The 14,863-nt window shown below is 42.9% G+C and overlaps 1 protein-coding gene across 1 annotated transcript in view; it reads right to left on the bottom strand.

The window, feature by feature from the left end:
* Positions 1 to 14,863, bottom strand: part of mtnr1aa (melatonin receptor 1A a) — a 39,964-nt gene extending 25,101 nt beyond the window's left edge. Inside the window, exon 1 of the mRNA XM_028401873.1 lies at positions 14,351 to 14,863. Within this exon, the coding sequence (XP_028257674.1) occupies positions 14,351 to 14,534 (184 nt within the window). The 5' untranslated portion in view covers positions 14,535 to 14,863. The remainder of the gene's footprint in view (positions 1 to 14,350) is intronic.

Raw genomic sequence — 14,863 nt, 5'->3', positions numbered from 1 at the left:
CATGCCAGACTGATAAGCGTTCAAAGTTGAGTGGGTTTTGTTAGGGGTCTGACCAATTTTCCATTATTTCCTATGAGGAGGGTTAGGTCAGCTTAACCGGCTTGCCTGTAAATATGGTAGGTCGTACAGACATGGCGCCTCAATATGTCAGAGGTCTAATCTTTATCTACATTTTACATTTTGAATGAAGGTTCTGCGTGAAAGCATGCCCAAACGGCATGCGTTCAAAGTTTGACAGTGATTTGATGCCTGTGGGGAGGGTCGATTGCAGTTTTTCGGGATTTTTTCGGATACCGTTTGTCCGATCGCCACCAAACCTCAGAGGGTAGAAGTCCTGACCGAGCCGGTCGATTTGATGTATAATTTGTAGGGGTGGCTAGCGCTAGTTAGCTCCATAATGAATTTGGGGCTTTTATTTTGAAAATCAGTGTGTGTCTGTGTAAGTGTGTGTGTGTGCGGGGGTGGGTTGGGGACACTCCCCAATGCATGTTAAAACATGTTTAAGTGTTTTATTTTGAAAATCTGAATGTCAGCCATATCCTGTTATTGTGCAGGGTCTTTTATTTTGAAAATCCCTGTTTGTGTGTCTGTGTGTTGGCAGGTGTGTATAGTGTGTGTCTGCATATTTCTGGGTGGCTTGTGTGTAGTTTGCCGGGCCTAGTAAGATATGTAATGATTTGGAGGCTTTTATTTTGAAAATCAGTGTGTGTGTGTGTGTGTGTGTGTGTGTGTGTCTGTGTGCATGTGTGAGTGTAGTTGTGTATGTTCCTGTATGGTTGTGTATGTATGTGTGTGTCTGCCTGTGTATGGCTCAATGCAGTGTAATTACATTGGGTTGAATGAGCCCAATGCATTGTTAATGGGAGCGGCCATCTTTGGTGATGTCATCAGAGAAGCCTCCAAGTCAGTTGGAGCATCTGTGTAGGTTACCATGGAAACGGCTGCCTCAACCCCCCCAGCCCCCCTTCTGTTGCAGAGGTGTGTGTGTCTGTCTCTGTATGGATCAATACAGTCTAGTTACATTGGGTTGAATGAGCCCAATGCATTGTCAATGGGAGCGGCCATGTTAGGTGATGTCATCAGAGAAGCCTCCAAGTCAGTTAAAGCACCTGTGGAGGTTACCCTGGAAACGGCCCCCTCGGCCCTCCCACCCCCCTCCCTTCTGTTGCAGAGTGAGAGAGCACAGACTCTGTAGCTGCTTCTGAGAAAACTCAGAGGCAGCTAGAAAAAGCCTCCCAAACAACTTCTTTTTACTGGACAACGAAAAGTCACAGAGAAAAAATTCTTTCACCGTGAGCGCCAGGCACTTGTCTACTAATGCCATTTTCAAATTCATGTGTTTTGATCGACGTATGTGATTTTTCTGGCAGGTTAGAAATGCCTTGCCCATCAGGATTTTCATCTGAAATCTTGGCCAAGTTTAACATGGGAGCGGATGGGAGGAGGGAGTGGCGCTCCCTTCGCTTGAGGGTCACCTGACCAAAAACCGTGGGTCACATGACAAAAAGGGGCGCACCAGCTTGTCCGGGACAAAAATCCCTACGTTTTGATAGCATATTTATGTATGTGGAGCACCCAGTGTGGCCACAAATTGAAGTAGTTTACCTTTTTTTTCTGTTTTGGAAAAAACAGGGAAAGTTAGAGTGCGTGACATCATCCCACTCTAGCGGAGAGAGAGAAAAATGTTCCAAACCCACGTCAAAACGTAAACTGCCAAATCTCCTAAACTAAGCAAAATTCAAGCACACATGTATATAGAAAGGATGTAGGTCTACTTGTGCTGATTCGTTTAAACCGAAAATCATGTCTGTAGGTGACAGTATGCCGGCGCTATGTGGACTCAAAGAGACCCCGGTTTTGGGGTTTTTTGCCTTTTTTTCTCGCTCTCCCCATTCACCGTCTATGTCGTTCGCCCACTGGTTTTTCGCGAATAACGCAAAAACCGTACGTCGGAACGGAAAGAAAAGTCATAGCACACCATTCCCGATATGGCCGGACGTTCTGTGAAAGTTTCAGGTCGCTGGCGCGAAAGCTGTGGGACGAGTTACGCGGCAAAGTTTTGGCGGAAGAAGGAGAATAATAATAAGAAGAAGAAGTATGAGCAATAGTAATAGTGGAACAATGCCCTAGGGCAGAGCCTATTGTAAAGCCTGCGGCTTTACAATAGGCTCTGCCCTAGGGCATTGGCCCACTAACTAGAAAATTTCACAAGAAATTTTGAGTGGGCCAATGCGCGCTCGCCCACACTCTGCTGCCGGTCCATCCATCCCACTTGCCAAAACCTCATAGCCTCAACGCTGCCACATGTTACTGATGCCACTGATGACATTTCATGGTTTTACAGTGTTTCTTATTGGTTTTATTTAAGGTTTAATAGGCCCTAAGCTTCTCCATTCATTCTGAATGGAGGAATCCTAAAGATGTGGATGCAACTTTGGCTGCTATTTTATGGAGTTGGACAAAACGGATGAAGATGAGGACTCAATATGATAAAGTTCAACTCCTTATGAGCAGTTAACAGTTGAAATGAATATTCTGTGTAGAGGCATGCCAGACTGATAAGCGTTCAAAGTTGACTGGGTTTTGTCAGGGGTCCGACCGATTTCCCATTATTTCCTATGAGGAGGGTTGTGTCAGCTTAGGTGGCTTTCCTGTAAATATGGTAAGTGGTACAGACATGGCGCCTCAATATGTCAGAGGTGTAATGTTTACCTACATTTTACATTTTGAATGAAGGTTCTGTGGGACAGCATGCCCAAACGGCATGCGTTCAAAGTTTGACAGTGATTTGATGCCTGTGGGGAGGGTTGATCGCAGTTTTTCGGGATTTTTTCGGATACCGTTTGTCCGATCGCCACCAAACCTCAGAGGGTAGTAGTCCTGACCGAGCCGGTCGATTTGATGTATAATTTGTAGGGGTGGCTAGCGCTAGTTAGCTCTATAATGAATTTGGGGCTTTTATTTTGAAAATCAGTGTGTGTCTGTGTAAGTGTGTGTGTGTGCGGGGGTGGGTTGGGGACACTCCCCAATGCATGTTAAAACATGTTTAAGTGTTTTATTTTGAAAATCTGAATGTCAGCCATATCCTGTTATTGTGCAGGGTCTTTTATTTTGAAAATCCCTGTTTGTGTGTCTGTGTGTTGGCAGGTGTGTATAGTGTGTGTCTGCATATTTCTGGGTGGCTTGTGTGTAGTTTGCCAGGCCTAGTAAGGTGTGTAATGATTTGGAGGCTTTTATTTTGAAAATCAGTGTGTGTGTGTGTGCGTGTGTGTGTGTGTGTGTGTGTGTGTCTGTGTGCATGTGTGAGTGTAGTTGTGTATGTTCCTGTATGGTTGTGTATGTATGTGTGTGTCTGCCTCTGTATGGGTCAATACAGTGTAATTACATTGGTTTGAATGAGCCCAATGCATTGTTAATGGGAGCGGCCATCTTTGGTGATGTCATCAGAGAAGCCTCCAAGTCAGGTGGAGCATCTGTGTAGGTTACCATGGAAACGGCTGCCTCAACCCCCCCAGCCCCCCTTCTGTTGCAGAGGTGTGTGTGTCTGTCTCTGTATGGATCAATACAGTCTAGTTACATTGGGTTGAATGAGCCCAATGCATTGTCAATGGGAGCGGCCATGTTAGGTGATGTCATCAGAGAAGCCTCCAAGTCAGTTAAAGCACCTGTGGAGGTTACCCTGGAAACGGCCCCCTCGGCCCTCCCACCCCCCTCCCTTCTGTTGCAGAGTGAGAGAGCACAGACTCTGTAGCTGCTTCTGAGAAAACTCAGAGGCAGCTAGAAAAAGCCTCCCAAACAACTTCTTTTTACTGGACAACGAAAAGTCACAGAGGAAAAATTCTTTCACCGTGAGCGCCAGGCACTTGTCTACTAATGCCATTTTCAAATTCATGTGTTTTGATCGACGTATGTGATTTTTCTGGCAGGTTAGAAATGCCTTGCCCATCAGGATTTTCATCTGAAATCTTGGCCAAGTTTAACATGGGAGCGGATGGGAGGAGGGAGTGGCGCTCCCTTCGCTTGAGGGTCACCTGACCAAAAACCGTGGGTCACATGACAAAAAGGGGCGCACCAGCTTGTCCGGGACAAAAATCCCTACGTTTTGATAGCATATTTATGTATGTGGAGCACCCAGTGTGGCCACAAATTGAAGTAGTTTACCTTTTTTTTCTGTTTTGGAAAAAACAGGGAAAGTTAGAGTGCGTGACATCATCCCACTCTAGCGGGTTCTCGCTCTCCCCATTCATCGTCTATGTCGTTCGCCCACTGGTTTTTCGCGAATAACGCGAAAACCGTACGTCGGAACGGAAAGAAAAGTCATAGCACACCATTCCCGATATGGCCGGACGTTCTGTGAAAGTTTCAGGTCGCTGGCGCAAAAGCTGTGGGACTAGTTACGCGGCAAAGTTTTGTCCGGAAGAAGGAGAATAAAGAAGAATAAGTATTTACAATAGTAATAGTGGAACAATGCCCTAGGGCAGAGCCTATTGTAAAGCCTGCGGCTTTACAATAGGCTCTGCCCTAGGGCATTGGCCCACTAATAATAGAAATATTCAGTGGTGATTAGACTAAATTAAATGGATGAGTGATCATTTTCTCCATCATGACAGGATTGTTGGTTGGATAACAGTATAGCATTACACAATATACAAGTTTTGGCTATGTGAAGAGTTGAGCACAGCATGTTTTTACTGTCACTTACTCAGTCACTGTCAAACTGCACGCTAGAAATGCAATAAGAAATACATGAAGTCCACTTTAAAATATGGCAAACAGTGTAAGAAATTACCTTATTATGACCATCTGACAAATACAGTGGTCCATCCTGGCTATAATGCGGTTCACCTTTTGCGGCCTTGCAGTTTCGCGGATTTGTTTTTAGTGCAATTTTACATGCTTTTTTTTTTTCAACAGTGCATTATGATCTGCGTCCTGATTGGCCGTAGACCACTGTCAATCAATCTCCTCCATGCCGTGTCTCCTGTACAGTACAGAATGCGTTCAGCTTGCCAAATTTACATAAATCTTCCATCACTAGCAGTGTTTCTATGAAGGTTTGAACAAGAGAGAAAAGTGAGAGAATGTTAATGCCCGTCTGAGAAAGGTGTATAAAGTGTGTAGTGAGGGGTCTTACAGCCTTAAAACATCTATAATAATTGTAAGAAATAAAGCTGACTACTTGGTGGATTTTGCCTATTGCAGGGTTATTTTTAGAACGTAACTCCAGCGATTAACAAGGGACCACTGTATATCTAACTGCTCCTCTAACTCTGCATTCTATTTTAACCTTAAAGCTGAAATGTTCTGGTTCCCAGTAGCAGTTATGTGTGACCAAAACCTCACAAATAAAAATGTCTTGGGCAGTTGACAATTTACAGGAGTGCAGCCTTCTGGATATAGAGTTTGTACAAAAGAACCTCACAATGTCTGCATCAACATTAGCATGAGTGCACGCAAACACTACATAATGTTTTTTTTCAATCCCTTTTGTAATGTTAATAAACTGTTGAGCAAATACTAGTGGAACAAAAGTTTTACTGGGGGCACGCTGTTTTCGTTTTCCATAGAAACGCCTTCAACTAGAGTGTGACATGACTTGGAGACAAATGAAACACAGCATGTATTCACAAACTAGTCCCTTAACACTAGTCTCCTCCAACATGCTGCCTGTGGGAAGGGGCAGTGATAATGAACCAGTGAAGCTGGCATCTTAAAACCAAAACAATGAGTTAAAAGACACTAAAATGCTCTATAAACTACTTTATGATCCTCTGTGGACTTGTGACATGCACACATCTATTATTAATATAGTGATGTAAGCAGCTATACTGCTTAGAGGTTTATATAACATAAGACCTGATATCAGTACTTTTTTAAAGGAAACTTTCAGTGTTTTTTAAGGTTATAAAAATGACCTGCAACTTTAAAGAGATCAGACAAAGACAAATCACTTCTCTAAGATTGTTCTCCTGATTGCTTGGATTTCCAATGATTTTCTACAATTCCTTCCATTCCTTCCTTACAAACTACGTATTTGCTACCGTGTTTAAATTTGTTCCACAGTAATTCTGTGAACAGGGAACGTTTCTAACTGCTGGTTGTTACATAACGCAACTGTTCACAGAAGGTTTCTGAAGAAAATCAGGATGACTTGTCTTGTGCACGCTGAAAAGTACACATCCGTCTCTGTGAATTTCTTAGGAAATGCAGATTTTAATGTTTTGCTGTTTGTTTTTAGTGTTTTTTTTTACAATAAAACTTTCTTTCAAATTGTCTCCAGAGTCATCCTGTTTTCTGACACTCTGCAAATAGTCACACATCTGCTCTAAAATTAGGCGACAATGTAAAATTTGCTGTCTTTCTATTTTAGACATGGCTTTGTTTGAACTGTGTTGCTAATTTACACAGACAACATGCCCCCCCTCGTCGACCTCAGGATTATTTTTAGCGTGTTGGGCCGCCCGTTCTTTGCTTTGTACTTACTGAAATCATTATTTTTGTAACGGTGCACACTCACAGATCAGTGTGTATGTGAGGCAGCACTGTGTCTGAGTGATAAACCACCAGGCTGAACCCAGAGACAGTGGTGTGATAAGGCTGAATGGGACAGTGTTCACAGGGATACATCAAATGGCATTCATGTGTCTGCCATAATAATCATCATTACATGCCATTCAAGTGAATCACTCTCCATACAGAGTAATGGGGGGTTTCTGATTGAGCCTGTTAGTCCGGTGGGTGAACTGTGCCCTGTTTTTAGACCCATTTAATAACAGAATAACAATAAGGGAGGAGCAGTTTTAGAAGGGGGTCAGTTTGTCTGCTTTTACTTTTTCTGACTGAAGATTGACTGACCCTGCATTTTTTTCTCCCATCAGTGCCCCGCTTTAACAATCATACAGTCTGACGCATTCACAGCTGGAAGCTGCTGAGTCCAACCACACTGTTGCCGACTGACTAGCAATGGTGGACCAAGCAAGTGCTTCTGTCAAGGGCACCTTGAACACAGATGAGAGTGTTTCTTCCCTGTTCTGATTCTCTCAACTGGGATTCAAACTGGCATCCTTCCCATTACCAGCAAGCATCTCTAACCTCTGAGCTCCTGCTGCCTTGTGTATGTGTGTGTGTGATCAAATAGTTACCACTCTACTGTAGGCACTCTACAGTATGCATGTGTTATGCATAGTTCCCCTTGAATGAGCATTAGGGTTTACTTGATCTCACTGCCCTGAGCTTTCCATGTGCGTCATCCCAGGCTCCCATCGAGCAGAAACAAGTTTTCACTGTATAATATTGTAAATGATTAAAAATAGCACAGGGAAGCATAGTAAGTGTGTGCATGTGAGGGGGTAGCTGGAGTGGCGGGGGTGTCTGTGGAATCATAGATGGCAGCAAATGTGCTCTCTTGTATGTGTAAGTGTTTATTGACTCATTATGTTGGTTAAATCTCCTCTGAGTACAAGACGCAGACGGGAATGGGAGAGAAAGAGAGAAAAAACAAAACACATCAGGACAGGGGGTCGCCATGGAGGAGAGCAGATGTTCTTGTTAAATTCAACCATGTCAAGCCGTTCCTCGTTTAACAACCTCTCAAAAATAACAGCTTTAATTCACTTTGTCCTCTTGGTCGGGAATCCACAGGGTTTGTGTGATAACCGGCTTATTGCCTGACTAGCTTGATGCAAAGAGCTATTGGCAGAATTCCTCTACAGGTATGCGGTCTGACAACATAACGTCCTTAGAGAATGGTGGGGGTGTTGGATCAAAGTGATGCAAACAGACAGGGTGTCATGGAATATGAAGCCTGGAAGGTCAAATTTAAGTGAAAATAAAAAAAAAATCTGAGCATGCCTGTGTGAGGGTGAGTAAGCTTGGGAAGAGGAGGAATACAAAGAAGGTTGGAGATGAGGTGCAAAACTTGGCGAGAGGAAATGTAAACCAGGAGAAGAAAAAGAAGAAAACAGAAAGGTGTTTGCTCAGTGGAAATATCAGGAAAAAACAGCCCACACTCTTATCATACAGCAAATGCAAATCATATATGCAGACTGGATTATGGCAGGCAGGCTTTGTGTGTTCAGATAATCCTGTAAATATTAGAAAATCATGAAATCATGTAGAAGATGGGAGCCATTTTATTAGACTAAGTCAAAAGATTGCTTGCTGGGTCAATTTTTCTTTGTCTGAAGACCCTGGAAAGAGGCCCTGAACCCAGCAGGACAACATGGCACCTGTCAAGCCTGAACTAATCCAGTCACATTGAGAAAAACACACTTTCAGCAGAGCCATTTTCCCATGATTGTTGCCATTAATGCTAACAGTCTCTCTCTCTCTCTTTTCCGCTGTATGTCTGGTTTGTATGACAAGCTCACACTAATCTGTTGCCTCCCATTTCTTGTCTTTATCTCTACTATCATGCACCGTTGTGAACATCTCTCTCTCTCTCTCTCTCTCTCTCTCTCTCTCTCTCTCTCTGACTCGCCCCCTCCCATGCTGTGTCTACGAAAGAAAGGCAGTCACAAACAAGCCGGACAAGGTTGGCAACACAAACAACGATAACAATCACCCACACAATCCCAGCAGCGGAACCACAACCGTGCATAACTGCTACCTAATTAGATCTGTGTGTGATCTAATGTTTGAGTTTTAATCCTTATGAGAACCAGAAAGCCCTCTTGATGGGAGATTTGTACAAAAGAGATCTGCAAGCTTGCACAATTAATAAAAACATATCAAGTATTTTACATGTTTGAGGAGACACAGGAGATCTGAAAGAGGCAGTTAATGCTGACTGTAAGTTATCAGGTGCAGAGCAGCCTCAAGGTACGCCAGCAGTTTTTGCTTTTTTTTTCCCCTGTGTCCTGGCTGACAGCAGGGGCATTAACTAATCTATAGCTGAGAGTTAAGTGCTTCATGAGTAAAAGAAGGAGATCCTTATCCTCGCACAACCACTGTTCATTTATTCAGCTTGGGCAAACTATAAATTAATTGCAGAGTCATGACCTGCTGGCTGTTGTGGGTCCCCAATTAGTGCGTGTTTTTCACCCACTGAGCCTTTTTCTTTTGGTTCTTATACTGTTAAGCCGCTCCACCATACTGTGCCGCTCCGATGCTTATCACAGCCATCACCACAGAAACTGACAAACCCAGCGAGCGGCCGTGACTTGTGCACCTTGGAGTTATCTGTGAGAATGGCATGATACCGTCAGCCAGTCATCTGCCAAATATGGGCCTTAATTAAATAATGCCATCCGTTGCAGTGTTTGTATTACCTTTTTTGTTTCTTCTTCAAGTTACACTAATCCGTGAAATAAACACCCAGGATGGTATCAAGTTCAAAACTAATATTTCAGTCATGATGAACTGCAAAAATATGTGACTGCACTAAAGATATGTTTATTTGATTAGAAATGTAATCAGATTATGTCTTGGCAAAAGACATAAAGTACCTCTTATGTCAACTTGAGAAAACGCACGTACTCCCTAACCTCTGGCCTTTTCAGTTATTCAGCATCTTTCAATAACTGAAGCTATGAGGCCCACCTGAGCTCTGTCTCATACTCAAAATCCATCTCATCCATACAGATTTAAAAAATTCAGATGCTATTTACGATGCAAAATATACCATATAAGCCATCCAATCAAGTTGTGACCTTCTTTATGTGTCTTTATGTTTTGTTTCCTTTGATCCCATGCTGGTAAGCAAAGCAGGACTGAAGCATCATTTTCTGCTCTCCAGACAGAAAAACTCATCGACGAACACATTCACACTCATTCTTTGTCACGTATCCTGTTACGCCTGACAGCTTTCGTCATGCAGTACATCATCCAGCTGTGTGAGTTTGTGTTAAGACTTCAACAAAGCATGCAAGAGGAGGTAGTGGGGAGGAGATGTGGGTTTGCTTTTGGCTTGTTACCGTGGTAACCATGACCTAAAACCATAATCTCTTGAAAAACCTATACAAGTAGTACTGTTTGCTAACCAAACAAAAATGACTTAATGAATTAAATACTTGTTTCCTAAAATTGAGTGATGGTGATGACATGGTGATGTTTTGCTACCCATCACTAACTGGTGGTTAGGGACTATCCTGCACCTTAGAACATGACGTTCAAGAACCCTGACTGTGCGTCCGTATCAGATGAGCTTAAAATGAGGCCATCCTGAAGCACTGCCTTTCCCGTATTTAACAAGTGATTCACAGGAAGTAAAACACATACATTTAATATTACTGCGTCAATCAGGCTCTTTGTTTACTGCTCATACAGAGCTGAATGAGTTACAGCTAAAACAAAAACACACCCTATGACAACCGCTGGACATTAAAAGCCTTCAGCTGGCAACAAATCAAGCAGGATTACAAAGTCTTATGGTAAACAGGGAAATACTTTTCAGCAGATGAACGTCAAAAGGTCAAACATCCTTCATACCAAAACAATCTTTAAAAGGAAGTGGAGTTTGATATGGAGTTAACGCTCTCTTTATTGCCACAACAGTGTACCGTCTTGATGTTACAGTTTGCAGAACTTCTGAGACACAGAAGTGTGCGTTCACAGCTGCTGCTTCGCAGTCACTGTGAGTGAAACTGTAGCTGTGCGAGCCAACGGGGGCTCAGCAGGGTTCGCAAAGAGGGAGCCTTGTCATCAGAGGTGGGAACACATGATACAGCCACCCGATACTGAATCCGCTGGCAGAGGATACATTATGCGGTGTGGCGTTACAATGCCTGACACATCGTTTCAGTGATACTAAACTCCACATCAAGGCGTCTTAGACTGAACTTTTCTTTCTTTGTGTGCCAGACAGGGTGCAGGTACAAGAAGTAGTAAACACAGGTTTTCAAGTAGGAAGTGGTGAGACGAATACTGCCTGCAAGTGAAAAAATAAGAGGTCGCCACCTAGAATCTTTACAACCAACTCTAGTGATTTAAGAAAAGCCTGTACTTGCCTGTAAGACACATGCATACGTTTCCTTTTAGCTCTTTTCCAGCATAACAAATTCATCCCAAGAAACCTCCTGTTCCTCAGTTTAATCACACTTGTAAGTTGCAATCTTGATATAGATGCTCCCACTGATAAGGCTTGGACTAAGGGATTAGTTTCTCACAAAACAAGTCTTTCAAAGGCTTTCGTCATGATGAAAATAAAACAGGAAGCTGCGAAATCAACATCTACTGTAAAACATCTACAGAAGGGGATTTGTTTTCTTTTCACAGTCATCTCTTTATTAAGCTCCACAGTGCTGAGCCAATTTCCGTTTAGAATCTCCCAACAAAGCCAATAGAGCCTAAAACATTCATTTTAATTAGAGACACATGCAAATACCAGTAAATTCTGCATTAATTCCTCAAAAATACTCATTACACTGAGACCAATAATGTTCTGTAATAGATACTAGAGGTGTAATGAACGATCAGAAATAACATTCTGCCCGGCATGCAGCCAAGTCACGCAACGCTGGAATTAAAAAAAAAAAAAAAAAAAAAAAAAAAAAAAAGATAAGCACTACATCACACTCCAAAACAGACAGCCAGCCTCCAATGTGGAGCTCTGTGGTTTATTTTGCAGTGGCAGAGCTCAGCACACCAAGGTATCAGTACACGAAGGCTTGTCTTTATCTGTCACTTCACATTGTGAATGGTACAGTAGGTAAGTCTCTGCTTCAACTTCCCTGTGCTGCTCAACTTTCTGCCGTGAAGCAAAAACAAAACACAAATGATGCCTTTCAGGTTGTTTACACACCTGCCGTATATATATATATTCTCCAGATGCCAATACATGTGTGAAAAAAAAGCATGATGCCATAGCTTAAAGAAGAGTGCTGACAAGCAGCCTAGCAGGGCCGCTGCTGGACAATGGGGACTGCAAACTATACTTAAAAATTCAGACGTTAACCCCTTTTCACAGCATGTCACGTCATGTTATTGTCTGCTCTGTAATATAAAGAGTTCACATGAAGGGGACACTTCAGTCAACATATAGGAAGAACAGCAACGTCACACGTCTGTGTGTTTCAGCCTGTGTGTGTACACATCAGAATACATTTCAGCAGCTATCGTCCAGGTTAGCTTGCCAAAACGATTACTTCAGATAACACCTTGTCTGCATGATTCATGCTGTCCTCAACATGGATTAAAAAATTCCTTCATCCACAACATAACGGCCACATTTCAGATGATTTATTGGCGACGAGCTGAGCTCACAGCACTGACTCTGTATCCAGCCATGCAGCTCAGACCGCTCACCATGTGTTGTTGGCTTCACGCTCACTCACTCACTGGCCATTTCATGCACTGACAGTAGGTTTGGCCATGCAGAGACAGCACTGCTACTGCTGCTGCTTGCAATATGTGTCCACATCTCCTGCCAGGTTCTCCTCTGAGTATATTTCATTACTTCTTATTTAATTTATCCCCATGATGTTGGACTGCTGTGCAGTTTCTAACAACATTTAGTTCATGCCAAGAAAATTTATACCTATTTGTTTCTCCATAGAGGAGATCCATTAAATTAAACAAAGGCAGATTGAATTCCATGTGGATGGATAACGTGGCTGTTAAAAAACCACTCCTGAGATTTTAGACAGGTGCTCGGCCCAGCAGAAATATGTGGTCAAACAATCATCGGCGGCATCAAATTCTCACAGATAAGGCCCGATAAAACAAACTGCGATTCAGCTATGAATGGAAATGTTTTACACCGAATCAATATGTCTGCCGATAAGCACACAATTTGCCAATGAGGAAAACTGAAGAGGAAATTGTGAGAGCCCTAAGTTAGGCATGCACGTCTTCAGAACTTGAATGGAAAGTAGCAAATGCACTTCAAAGGCATGAACTTGAGGAAGCACGTCACTGTCCGACATAAGCCTTCTTAGTGTTCAAGGAGAGTTTACAAAAAAAACAACTAAAAGGTATTTATTTTTCCCCTCACTTCCCTTTGATGTTAAAATGTCAGACTTTACAGTACGGCTGATAGGAATTTATGGTATTTTCAGCTGGTATGCTCAGCCATATGCAACATTCTAAGTATTGAAAATATAAGTTAGCTGCATGCTTGATTAAATTCCTGCTGCTGCACCATTATGACCTCCTTACATGTAATTAGTCATAATTAATGGAACAACTTCAAAGATGAAGTTTCCTAAATGTATACCTTCTCTCGTCTTCTACTTTGTTCCAAAAATTAACATGCAATATCACCACTAACAGAATCACACACACACATATATATATATATATATATATATATATTCCAGACAGCTGTGTTGTGAGCAGCTGAGTTTCATGTGTACATTTATCAATATCATCCACCCCCGTCTGCTCCTCCACATGATGGAAATCTACTCTGACCTGAACGTTTCTGCAGTGGATGAAATGGTAATGTCCGGCGTGTATTTAGCAAATCACCCTCACAACTACAGCCTCCAAATGATGACAACAATGATATGTGTAGCTGCCAGGTACTGTGAGCAACCTGAGCACGACAGGAGCCTCTTGGGTTTTCTCAGCCAGCGCTCCGTCCTCTCTGACTATTAAATTATGAGTGTTTTACCACCTCGCCTGAGCAAGGCAAACACTGCTGTGTCAATCTTGTCCAAACTGGAGGGCGCACAATTTAATCCACAACCCATATCATAATTACATCCACGGTCAAGTGTTATACACACACACACAGACACACGGGGAGATGATGTTTTAAAAAAAAAAGTTCCATCATCAAGCTGGTAATAAATTTAACATTTTGTTGTCATTATGATTATTAAATTAAATCCTCCGCCTGGAATAACATGGGTAGTGGGAAAAGCCTGGGAAGCATTAGTGTAAGCAGTGCTGGGATGAGAGCTGGGCTTTCCCCAGACTGTGTCAATAATTGCTATAGTGTTTCTCCTCTGAGCCTGCTTAACTGCTGCGTACTTGGTGTAGGTCACTGAAATTATATCCGCTTCAAAAGTAGGCTATATCAAGTGGATGTTGATTATGACTGTCCATTATAATCAACATCTGTGATGAATACATTTCAGAGCGGCGTTACTGCTCTCAGTAGGGAATAATTAAAAAAAAAAAACACATACACAAAAAAGCAGGGTGATGTTATGTTATATGAGGAGAGCTCAGGCATCTTCATGCCGGCTCGGATTTGTAAACAAATTGCATAAAATGTAAACAACATAAAAGTAAAAAAGACAACAGTAAAGAAAAGAGAGTTTCAACCAGCCCAGGTATCAATTGTGACTTTAGAAAAAAAAAACAATTTTTTTTGTTTGTTTTGCTTTTTAAAATGCAGCTGAGTAATCACGCGCGCGCCGCTGCGGCGCCATGCGTGCATACTTTGTGGCAGCCTCGCGCTCACCTGCGTTCCTGAGCTTCTTGTTCCGATAGACGGAGAAGATGACCAGCAGGTTGCCCAGGATGTCAACAACGATAGTGAAGATGAGGAAGCAGCCCAAAGTTGTGGTAACCCACGGCGGGCGGTTCAGGACGGCGTCAGTGGGGTCCGGCGCGGAGCTGTTCAGGTGAGACCCATTTATAACCATTGTACACAGTCGCGGAACTTTCTCAACTGAGCCAAATTCAACCTGCCGTCACTCCTAACGCCTGGATTTCGGAGAAGCCGGAGGTGGGATACTACAACAACAACCTCCTGCAGGTTTCATCTTCACCCTCTCCACGCGCGCTTCTTCTTCTTCTTCTTCCTCCTCCTCTTCTTCTTCTTCTTCTTCTTCTCCCTCCACCTCTTCTTCTCCCTCGCTTCACCCAGCTGCCGTGGACCAGCTCTTGCAGCCTCCCCCCTCGGTGTCACTTCTGCGCCCGTGTGCCATTCACTTTGTCGGTACGCATGTGTGACATGAAGCCGCCACTTCAA

Source organism: Parambassis ranga, chromosome 1 (assembly GCF_900634625.1).
Source record: "Parambassis ranga chromosome 1, fParRan2.1, whole genome shotgun sequence".
In the NCBI taxonomy this organism is placed as follows: Eukaryota; Metazoa; Chordata; class Actinopteri; family Ambassidae; genus Parambassis; species Parambassis ranga.
The sequence above is the reverse complement of the archived record's forward strand: the minus strand, read 5'-3'. Positions and strand labels throughout refer to the sequence as shown.